This window comes from Erigeron canadensis, chromosome 8 (genome assembly GCF_010389155.1).
Source record: "Erigeron canadensis isolate Cc75 chromosome 8, C_canadensis_v1, whole genome shotgun sequence".
NCBI lineage: Eukaryota > Viridiplantae > Streptophyta > Magnoliopsida > Asterales > Asteraceae > Erigeron > Erigeron canadensis.
This window is the reverse complement of record NC_057768.1, coordinates 40,082,781-40,095,299: the sequence shown is the minus strand read 5'-3', so window position 1 is coordinate 40,095,299 and position 12,519 is coordinate 40,082,781. Positions and strand designations below refer to the sequence as shown.

At 29.9% G+C, this 12,519-nt stretch overlaps 1 protein-coding gene across 1 annotated transcript; it reads right to left on the bottom strand.

Moving 5' to 3' along the window:
• Nucleotides 1-204: 204 nt before the first annotated feature.
• Nucleotides 205-4,519, bottom strand: LOC122610829 (binding partner of ACD11 1). Its single transcript, XM_043783786.1, has 6 exons — nt 4,492-4,519; nt 3,811-3,885; nt 2,938-3,070; nt 1,918-1,993; nt 1,417-1,530; nt 205-760 (listed from the first exon to the last, which is right to left on the bottom strand). The coding sequence occupies exons 1-6, from the start codon at nt 4,517-4,519 to the stop codon at nt 329-331; spliced, it is 858 nt and encodes a 285-aa protein (XP_043639721.1). The 3' UTR covers nt 205-328.
• Between the last annotated feature and the right edge of the window lie 8,000 nt (nt 4,520-12,519).

Sequence of the window (12,519 nt, the reverse complement as noted above, 5' to 3'; positions counted from 1 at the left end):
AAAGCTGAGATCCTAACCACCAAAGTTTGAAAGAGACAATTTAACTTCCCCAATGTAAATATATATATATAACCGAGTATTTTAAAACCTAAGACTAATTTGTAAATTTAATTCAGAGTATATATTTGTAGCTCCACTGCCCGTGTCAAAAATATTCTACCTCACGTTTTGTATTTCAAGAGAGCAACAGGCATGCACATATCATGATATCAACACGTAACTTTTATATCAAATATAAGGAGTTTAAAAATAGTGTTTTCATATGCTTTTCTTTATTTATTTTTCACATAAACTTGGATTAACCTCTCACTTTCACGCATCTAAAACTTTACTTACTAATACCATTATTACCCAAATCAGCAGCAGCTTTTGCAGCTCGACTCAATGCATCAGACATCCAAAGAGCACCTTTAGAGAAATAACTACTGTTTACGACAGTTGTAGCAGCAGCTGCAGCTGATCTCCCAGTAGCAGACATAATTGTTTTGGTAGTGTCAGAAATATGGTAACTCCGGTCTACGGATCTAACAGCTTCAACTCCAGCACAAAACTTATCAGTGAGCCCAATTCTTTCACTCAATTCAGCAACCTTGGCAGCTGCACTGGCTGATACTTGATTAGATTCATCAAACGCTTTAGCTTTGCCCAAGGCGTCTTTGCCCAGAATGTATCCTTTGGCTAACATTGTTTTGACCACATCTTGAGCCACAGTCACTGCTTCTCCAGCCGAAAAGGCATATTGGTTTTCTTGGTGTGAAGCCTGCATTAGTCGAGTGAGTCATAAGCATAGTCGATAAAAACCAGAATGATTTGCAAGTTTTACACCATTTGTATACAGGAAGTATCTTATCAGTAAATGGTTTAACGAGTAAAAGTAAAGAAATTGCTATGATGAAACGGGTCAAACGGGTTTGAATGGGGTATAGGCTCCTCTCATGTATTCAAATGCTTACAAAGTACGAAATCATAAATTACAGAAGTGATTATATCATTGTTTTAGTAAATATAATTATCCGTGATTATATTTAATATAATAAGTTATACATACAATATTCACAAAAACTAACACATATGTTGTTGCAGGAACACATAGAAATCAGCTGTTTAGCCAGAACACATTTTAATCAATTACCCAATTAGTCCCAAGATGCCAGTATTGGAACATCTATAAAATACCCACCTTGAGAGTTCATAATTGGAGTGCTAGACTGCTAGGCCTTTAAGATACTAAAATGCACGATTTTGTTTATCATTTTCTGTTCATCGCCTTTTCAGCAACCACCCAAGATGATATACACATAAATCCATGAGTTTTTAAAGGTTTGTCAATTTTCTTTCTTAGTTATGAAAAATGATTTGTTTTTTTTTGTTTGTGGTAAAGAAAATGAAAATCACAAGGAAAGAAAGATGATTTACATATGAACTATATCCATCTTCATGAGTCCATGCAGCTCTGTTCCAATACCCGGGCTCTTCTGACACATCTCCCCATCGTGTTATGCATATAGTCTGGTCCAAAAGAGTTGCTCCCTGAAAGAAATTGAACAGATCATCAATCTTACGTATAAATAATAGCAGAATATTGAGCAGCAAAATGGGGTAGAAGTAGAACAAAAAAGTATGTATTAATAATTAATGAAATTACTTACCTAAAAGAGTTATGATATTACAAAGATATAATAAATTATGTTGCTGCAAAAATTTAATAGAGTTACCTGAGGTACTAGTTCTTACACAAATTTACTTGAACTAGCTCGAGATACATTCATGGTAGAAGAAAAATACAGCTTGCATTTGCAAATAATTCAAATTTTATAACCGTTTGATTTATCATCAGTGTTATCTTTTATACATATACTATTTTTTTCTCTTTGCAAATAATTGGTCTAGAAATAGTGTGATTTGCGAATGGCTTACACTAAGCAAGACTGCTGTTTCTAGAGAATAAGCATCCTTAAATGTTACATAAGCTGTACATGCGTCTTCACCGGCTCTGTATAAGCGCAAAAAAAAAACCTTCTAGTCAGGAGAAAGTGATAATTAAAGTCAATACAAACATAAAGAGCTTAATTCAAAAACCAACAAAACAACGAAAAATAATAAATTTACATACAATCAACACACGTTTATACCACATATGAAATGAGATAAAGTTGCAGAAGACAAAGATAAAAATGCATAATATTATCAATACAAGTAAGAATGTGCAGCTTTGACAAGAGGTGAAGGATCCACATGTTGGGTACAAACCCAAGGTGCACATTGAAGACGGGTGTTTTTGAAGCTAAAATCTTTTGAGTTTCTGTTCAAAAAGATCTTTCTATAAATCCCTAATATATAAGTTGCTATAAGGAAGGTATAAAGAGAAGCCTCGGCTTCTAGCTTCACCTCCTACTACTTTTTTCACAGATTCACTTTATCGGCTGCATCACCCACGTCAATCAAGGCTAAATTGACTATGAAAATCTCTATTCTCTTTGTGAACTATGTGCTACTTTAAGTTTAAATCATACAAAAGTCATTGTTGCCTTATATTACTGATCAGTACGATGTAATGGTTGAAGATTCACCTTATTTTTCATCATTTGAAATGATCCATTTCCTATTCTATATTAGTTCGTGACTTGAACTAATACTTTCATGGTCTTCTCTTAGTATATCTTCCCTATATTCAGAAATATTATTGAGAAGTTTACAAGGGTAAACCTTTTTACCCAAAAAATTACTTAGCATGAGATGGAATCATAAGTTTTACGGGGTTATTCCTTCTATAAACAATTGGTTTTAAAATGGACCTTATGTGAAGTTATATCTTGGTGTCTTGGCTCCACTAAAGTAACTAACCTATCACAACATTAAACGGAGAGTAGCAGTCAAATGGAAAAGTTTACGATGAAAATAAACAAGTTATTATTAGGATTAAAAAAGTAAAACAACCTGATGACGTCCACATGTTCGATCGTTCCACAAAATGCAAAAAAATCATGAACATCCTGCTCCGTAGTCCTGGGGGACAAGCTGGTAACTTCCACTACATGTTCTAAAGCCATGGGTATAATATGATCCAAATCTGCCACAATAGTAATAATACATTATATTCATAAATAAACCCTTTTTTTTTCATTTTGTAAATCAAATAGATAATATATAGATACATAAAAACTAGCATTAGGCAATAAATTACATTTACATCGACACTGAAATAACTGCTGGAAAATTAGGATTGAGGATTCTTGGATAAACCTATAAATCGTGTAAGTTCACTTTCTAATTATCAATAAAGTATTAATCGACCCGCAGTTGTAAGTGTAACCGATTTAGCTTAAATGAGCCAGCACTCTATAAAGTCGGCACCTGAGCTTAACCCAAAATCCCTCGACCTCAAGTAAACTACAATCACACTAACCGACCGATAACAAACAATGATCATACCAACCAAACTGATTTTTTTTTAAAGTTACAACGATGCCAGAACCAAACATGGACACGATAACTTGGAAATCACATATTAGGGTTTACTAAACACAATATAACTATGGGTAAACTGATGAGTATTTAATTGACTCCAACTTTCCAAAAAAAGGTGAAAATACACATTAACTATTTATCTAGTTCAATTTTGTAACCTTACTACCAATTATTATGCAAATAAGATTAAATTAAAGATTTATGATGCTAAAATTCTAAGATATAAAACCTAATTAATTGGAAAAAGAAAGGCAATAATTAAATAATAAAGAAAACACAGACATTAAATAAATTGCAGTTAAATTAAATAAATAAAGAATAGGATGTATTTTAATTACGTACCTGAGCTGAAGGGATCGAAATTTGGCGATGGATAGAAGAGAGTTTGTTTTGAGCTGATGTTCGATCTACACACACCTACAAAAAACAAACTTATACTTTTTGTCCTTGATGTAAGAAAGATTTACAATTTTCATCCCTTAAGTAAAAGAAAAAGCAAAATAAAACCTTGAAATCAGCATTTTATGCAGTTTTCGTCCTTACAACTAATGTCGTTTAATTTTCCCGATTTAACGTAGAATATGGGTATGGGGAAGAAGAAAGTTTAAAGAACGAAAATACCATGAACTTAATGGGTAAAATTTAATGACGTTAGTTGTGGGGACAAAAAATCAGGGGCGGAACTACTACATTGTTTATAGGGGTAGTCCGGGCTACGGGTCACGTAGTTCAATTTTTTTGAAAAATGATTATTTTTTTATTGGTGCTACGGGTAAAATAAATATAGGATACCGGTCATGTAATCAACTTTAAACTTTTGAAACATTTTTTTTTATCAATAAAACTTATAAAGATGTATCTTTACAACTAAATGATAAAGTAAAAGTGCCAAAAATTCTTAAAAGTCATTAAAAATAGTCAAAAATCTGTGAAAGAAATGCTAAAATTCGTAACAATTTAGTTGTTAGCGTTGTTATTGTTACTTTATGCCGATACAAGGCTAGTGAAAAAAAATTGTGTTACGGGTCACTTCTGATTCTAGTTCCGCCATTGCAAAAAATAACAAAAAAAATGTCAACTTCAAGGGTATTTTTACTTTAAAGAAGAAAAATGAAACTCATGCCTACTTCAAGAACATAAAGTGTAAGAAAAGGCAAGCTCTACACGTTAACGATATTGTTATGGTTATCCTCATATTTTGTCACCTGAAAACGAAACTTTTTAGCTCTACGTGTGTACGGTCACTACAAAAAAAAGTTCATTTTGTTTACACTTTGTTATAAAAAATGTGAAAAAATTATGAATCTAATCACATATAAAAATGTGTTGAAAAAAGTTAAATTTAAAAGTATGAATAAATTTCAAAAGTTATAATTTTTTCACTTTATAAGTGTGTAAACAAAATGTTAACACTTAAAAGCGTGAATAATTGTCAAATATTTTCATACTTAAAAGTGTGAACAATTGATATATTTTTACACACTTGAAAGTGTGAACTTTCTTTTCCACATGTATAAGTGTGTAAATATAGTGATTTTCTAAATTTTTCACACTTTGAAATGTAAATTATTTTTACACACTTTTAAATGTGAATAAATTAACCAAAATTTTTACACCTTTTAAAGATATGAAAAAACAAGTGTGAGAAAATAACATATTCCTTACGGTGGGTGAATTAGTTTAAGTAGGTTGGCAAAGGTACATATTAAAATAACTAGGCCCGACTTAAATGGATTCACGTCATATGGCTATTTTATATGGGTTTTCAGTAGATTGTCTAAGATAATTTAAATTCATATATTTTACTATATGATATGATATGATTTGAGTGTATAAGTTGAATGGCTAGAAAGAATTTGACAATTAAAAAAATTTATTCTATTAGACCTTTGTTTTGACCATTCATTTTTTTTTGTTAAGAATAGTAATAATTCTTAAATTTCATATTTGATCACATATTTTTTTTATTCATTTATATGTGAAATGTTATAAAAGTATATGTTGCAGAAAAAAAAAAATTTCAACACTTTATATATAACCATTTGTCACAGGTGAACAAATTCATTCACAAATTCATAAAAAACTACTTTGAAGGTTTCTTAAAAAAGTTTTATCTACAACATGCATTTTTATATCATTTTATATGTGAATGAACAAAAAAACATGATTGAATATATAATTTAAGAATTATTATAGTTCTTAAAAAAAAAAAATTCTTAAAATAAGGAAAGTCTTATTTATAATTTTTAATTTAATCTAAAATACAATAGATGCTATCAAGAACTATTAAAGTAGGTGGTTTTAAATGTAAATAAAGGATTATATTTACGGTTTATAATATTTAAAAGAGTTAAAATATAAATTTTTCTTTCAAATTTTGTTTTAATAGGACTAAGTTAGGTATTACTAGTACTTTTGTTACTCCCTTTTATATATCAATAATGGTTATAGATTATTAATGGAATTGTTGATTTGTTCTTGTTTTATTCTTACTATTCAAAACTTGTAATACTTGCAAACGGATGTTATTAGCTGCAAAAGCGTTTGAAGAAAAAAAAAAGTTTAATGTTATATATCTATATATATCTAATCTGTCTATATCTATAATTTTAGATTTTCATAAAATTACATGGAGAAAAAGTCTAAAATACTCGTAATCTCTATCTCTATACTAAATAAAAGACAATTGTCTTTCAAAAGTATTTTTAGAAAAATTATGATACGGCAAGTCTACATTTTTTCTTAAAGGGTCTTTATTTTAATTATGATGTCATAAATAATTTATAATATTTTTAATTAAAAATAGCTCAATAAATACTTATTTAAAGCTCCTAATCTTTTATTATAAACAAAGAAATTTTTTTTATAATTATTATGTTATTCAATTCATCATCTTCATATCGATTTATAATATATTAATAACTACATGCATATTTTATATTTTTATAATTTTGATTAAAACACCCGGGTTGAACCCGGGTAAATTCGCTAGTGATTTTATTACACTATTAATCCTTTAGCATTTAAATTATCTCCATTAACCATTTACATCAATTACTTTTACATCAGTTATCTACACCACGTGACGCCGCTTCTACCACCAACAGGCAACAGTCGTCCCCACTATCATACCGTCACCGTCACGAATACCGTCGCATTGTGCAAGTATCATGCTAGTAAGTTTATTGTTATAGTTGATACTAATTAATTGACACGACATCTCTAAGTTTTGAGTAGTTAACACAACCAATTAAAGCTCGGACGTATTATACATACATTTGTATTTGTATACATTAATATGTCTAATACTTTACAAATGCAGCTTTAGGAGAGGTGGATCCAAAAGTTCGAGATGCGGAGATGGGTAAGTACTTTTTTAACATTGTTGTTGATTAATGCTTAATATATTTGGTGTTTTACATGAGTTACTATTGACTTTCACAATTCCACATGAGTTTTTTTTGAGATTGGTAGTTAAGTTAGCTTTTTATTATAAAAAAAAATCAAATTAAGTTCCTCCTACAATGATTAAACCACCAAAGAGTATCAATGATCACTGTGTTAGAAAAGAAAGAAATCATGGGATCAAAGTAAACGTCATCACTTCCTTCGTTAAAAGATCTCAATTTGGACAAGAAGAAAAACATTGATTTAGTTTCCTTATTTAGCTAATAAATTCTCTCATAAATAGAGACGTAGCTTAATGTAATTTGATCATAACAATCAATAACAATGTATAAACCTTACGGTCTTACTTTTATTTTTTCAATATCAATTGTTAACATGGTATCAAAGCCACAAAATCTTAATAAATAATTATCATCAAAACAAAAAAAAAAACAAAAACAAAAATCGAGTTATCGAATTAAAAAAAAAAGGTTGAATTTGGGTAGTGTCGTACAGCTGCAAAAGGAAAAGGGAATTGGTCGGTTAGTGAGGAGGGCGTGGAGCAGCAACCAAGATAAAAGGTTTATAGCCATTAAGCAATTAATTTGGAGGTGTTTAGACTTTTAATTCGTAAGAGTGTTGTGCGTTAAGAGAGCAGCCGAAAGAGAAAAAAGGCTAAGGCTTTTATTTGCCTTTGCTTTCGTGACCAGTAGCAGCCAAACAATAAGTCATCTTTTAATTTTATTACTTCTGTATTTCAGCAACAACCGCAAGAGACAAAAGAAAAAGGCTTCTTGCCTTTAAAAAGAGAAGACCGCAAGAAAAACAAACGTTCCAGCTTGAGGGAGAGTATCTCAAAAGAAAGAAATATGTACGTATTTTTTTTAGGGGTAGATATAGGTATATAAAGATCTGAAGGCGGTAGCCCAAACCAAAATCTACCATGTCTGAAGAAGGCGGTAGATCAAACCAAAACTACCATGTCTAAAAAAAGGGGTAGTTCAAACCAAAATCTACCATGTCTGAAGAAGGCGGTGAATCAAACCAAAACTACCATGTCTGGAAAAGACGGTAGTTCAAACCAAAATCTACCATGTCTGAAGAAGGCGGTAGATCAAACCAAAACTACCATGTCTGAAGAAGGCGGTAGCTCAAACCAAAATCTTCAAGTCAAACTCAAAACTTATCCAAGTTGAATATTTGAAATCTCACTATTCAACTTGAGGGAGAGTGTTAGAAAAGAAAGAAATCACTGGATCAAAATAAACATCATCACTTCGCTCGTTAAAAGATCTCAACTTGGACAAGAAGAAAAGCATTGATTTAGTTTCCTTATTTAGCTTACAAATTCTCTTATAAATAGGGCATAGCTCAATGTAATTTGAATAACAATCAATAACAATGTAGTCTTTTATTTCTCTCTCCTATCAAAGGCTGTATAAGCCTTACAGTCTTACTTATATTTTTTCTATATCAATTAATAACACACTGATCACCTGTTTTGAAAGAAGCCTTTGATTTGAGTGTATTTTAAGGCTATACGGAGCAAGGCGCTCATTTTCACTTTTTCTGCTTGGAAACGCCTCGGGAAGCCTCTGAAAGTCTCGAACATTGCCCAAGGGGCGTTTTGGAGAGAGAAAGGAGAGATGGCGTGAAGAAATGAACATCTCTTTCTACTCTACTCTTTGTGGACCCCACTTGCCACTACCACACATCAAACTTTAAAAAAAAATAAGTCAAACATAAAAAGACAAAATAAGGGAGCTTCTGTTTTTAAAGTTTTGTTCCAAGAAATGACTAATATGTCATATGACATGAAATGCCTTCATGAAGAGCTTTAAAAGAAAGTTTTGCTCCTCATAGTCTAAGAGTCGATGATTTTCTAGGATCATCATTAACAAGTACTCGTAACAACTAAGCAACAGTAAAAACGGAAATATCTTGGTACGTGGTAGTAACTAAAATATTCTTGGTATATGAATTTAAGGTTTTTATGAATTATCGGATCATGTGGAAATGTGGAATCTTTGACGATTTTGTGTCATGTGGGGTCAAAGTCACATGTTTGGGTAATTTTTTGGAATTTGCCAATGATCAATGAAATTGTCAAATTCGTGACAGTTACATAATTAAGGGTGGAGTACTATAAAACAAATATTAAAGTAAAATAAACAAGACAAGGTTTCGATCCTTAAATTATTATACGAATATTTATGAAGCAATTGATACACAATGATTTTCATGATACATTGTGATTTCACTGAAAAAAATCTATTGTTTTATTTGTTTTGCTTTAACACCTGTTTTATTTTACTTAAAACATATATAATTAATGTCTTGATGAAAAATGATTAATTTTATGAGGATTCTTCTAAAAAAATATTTCATAACACCTTTGACATGTAAATTTCACAAATTTCCTTGATCTTATCATTTTATTTTACTTTACTATGTGTCATGATTTCAAGATGATTATTTAGAAGATATCATTTCCCATAATTGATGAGATTAGCATTCATGTTATTCACAGTATGTTTTTAGAGTTACTCTTTTTATTTAGACTTTTTTTTATTCAATCATGTTATGAAACTATAGTGAAGGGGAAGCTAGCAACAACATGTTGTTAGTTTGTATAGTATATGTTTTTTTATAATTAACTAGAGAATTAATGAGATTTGCTAAGTAATATTCTTAGGGCATTTGTTATCAAGCATTTAATGGAAAACATTTTTTTATAAAAAGAAATTACCATATAAAGTTTGATATATTTATCACACGGTACACCTATTAAAGCATATTATACTGTTGATAGAAGTCAGTATAACATGTGATAAATAAATCAAAAGTTGTGATATAAAATCACCCCTAAATTTTAAATACTTAAAAAGTACATTTAAACCTTATTAATTCAATCTAATAATTATAATTTTTATATGAATACTTTCATAGTTATTAGACTTCATTAAATATACAAATCCTTATACATTGAATAGTTGTACATTAATTATACAAATCCAGAAATCCTTATACAAGTCAGTGTAACACTACTATAAAATGTGATAAATAAATTAAAAGTTGTGATATAAAATCACCCCGTAAATTTTAAATACTCAAAAGGTACATTTAAATCTTATTAACTCAATCTAATAATTATAATTTTTGTATGAATACTGTAACAACCAAACTCCATTTATAAAAACATTAAGTTAAAAGAAATTTTTTTTTACCCAGGTGTGCCACATGCTTATAGCATGTGTCACATTTTTTAGTTCAAATCAGAATAGAAGCAAATATGTGTCACATGCAAAATTGCATGCCACATATTCTGACTTTCAGTTTTCCATGTGCCACATCCATAGTCTATGTGCCACACAAATGACCTAAATCCGAACAGAACAAAAAATGTGCTTCATACCTTTTCTGTACGTGTCACATATCTGGGCTGAAAAACAAAATGACCCAATTTGACACTTGACTCAACTTGTAATCTTCCCAAACTCAATTCCAAGCTTCATAACACTACATTTCATATTTCAAACAAGTATTTGACACGATATATGATACTTACATCAATTGTTTGACCAAAAGCACCAAAACGCAACAAAACGGGTCATTAACCAAACCAACAACCTAATTTACTTCATCATGACAACATTATGAAATCCAATGACCCATACTATGACATATTTGCATAAATTGCATATCAATCCACATGTTTACCCAAAAGACTTGTATCAAGAGCCACAATAGTCAAAGGGATTATTTACCATATTTACCCAAGTTGCCAACCTTCAAAAACAATGATCTACAATCTTCAACCTTAGCTTCACTTGATCAATTCCTTTTCCTTGCTACTACATTTCCTATAAAAAGGTCAAACAACTAAAATATAAGCAATGCTTAGTGAATGCATATACATATGATCATAATCAAGTTTCCAAACCTTTAGTGCATCAAACAACATTGATAGCCTATCTTTTGATAGCCCTTTCAATCATAACAAACATAAACACAAAATTCATCACAAATCGTTTCAACATGGTCATGGACATTTGCTAGTAAGACTTTTCCCACCTACTAGTCTTAAACATATAATTTGGCTAGTAGGAATTTACCCGCCTACTAGCTCGCATAATCAACATCACATTATGCTAGTAGGAATTTACCCACCTACTAGCTTTTATAATCAAACATCATTATACTAGTAGGAATTTACCTACCTACTAGCTTTTTTTCATTAAATCAATAATTTGACTAGTGGGAATTTACCCACCCACTAGTCTTTATATTCAACAAATATATGGGTCATAGGAATTTACCCACCTATGACCTCAAATAACAAGAACATGATCATATGCATACACTCACCATAACTTAGCTATTAGGCTCAACTAGATGATCTTCACCACCTATACATTATACAGTATATATATATATATATATGTGTCTTACAAATCTTCACCACCCATATATATATATATATATATGAGTCTTACAAATCTTAACTCTTTTATAAATAACTAATTGAATTCACTATGAACTCAATCATTATGGTGTTTGGCTTCACAAAATCCTTCATCACAAATCTCATGATCAATATCATAATATAATTCTAGCCAAACACCTAAAATACATAGTTTATCACTATGAGGATTTACCATAAAAACTTCATTTTCATTAACCCCAAATTCTCCCTTTTTAATTCCATTAGGGTTCATTTCAAAATCCCCCAAAATGACAAAGTTCCCAAATTAAATACTCAAGAACCATAATTTCAATAATCTAGAACCCTAATTTTTTATTTCAACAATTAGAAAGAATTCTTACCTCAAAGGAAAAATAACACAATTGAAATCCCAAATTTCTTTCTTTTTTCCTTGTGAAATTCGGGCCCCCACTAACCACCACAATCTCTCAATTTAATGGGTATAATACCCGCTAGCCACTAAAGTTTCAACCAAATTAACCCCTTATCTCAAAATAAAATACTAGGAAATTAATTTAAAGTCAAAACTATGACAAGGGTTAATTTTATATTAACTTAAAATATTGGGATGTTACAAATACTTTCATAGTTTTGAAAAGTTAGAATTCATTAAATATAAAAATCCTTGTACATTAAATAGTTATACACTTATCATAAAATTTTCAGATGAGCTTTTAATATGAAAATGTACAATCTTTTTATACACGTTAAGTGAAAACCTAAGAGCTTCATTTAATATTTTACATTAATTAATATATTATAAGTAACTAGATTATACTCGGATGATGGATGGGGACACCATACGTAAAAAGTAATTACGAGTATTATATGAGTGTTATTTTATTAAATGATAAATCAAATTATATGTAGAACCAATAAAATGTAAAACCAATAATATCTTTTGTGTATAAATTGGTATTGGAAGGTATGTACATAATGCCTTTAGACTTGAAATAAATCATTCTGCTTGTCAAATAAAAAAAATATATGTAAAACCAAGTAAATGTGACAAAAGATATTAGGAAATAATATTTTTTAAAGAGTTAATTATACTATTATTTACACATAAACTTTAAAATAAAACTAAAATGGTTTTTAATGATATATACCTATATATTTTGTATAGAAAAAGTGGATCACTCATAAAGAATAAACAGTTATAGAATCAAATAAAGTTA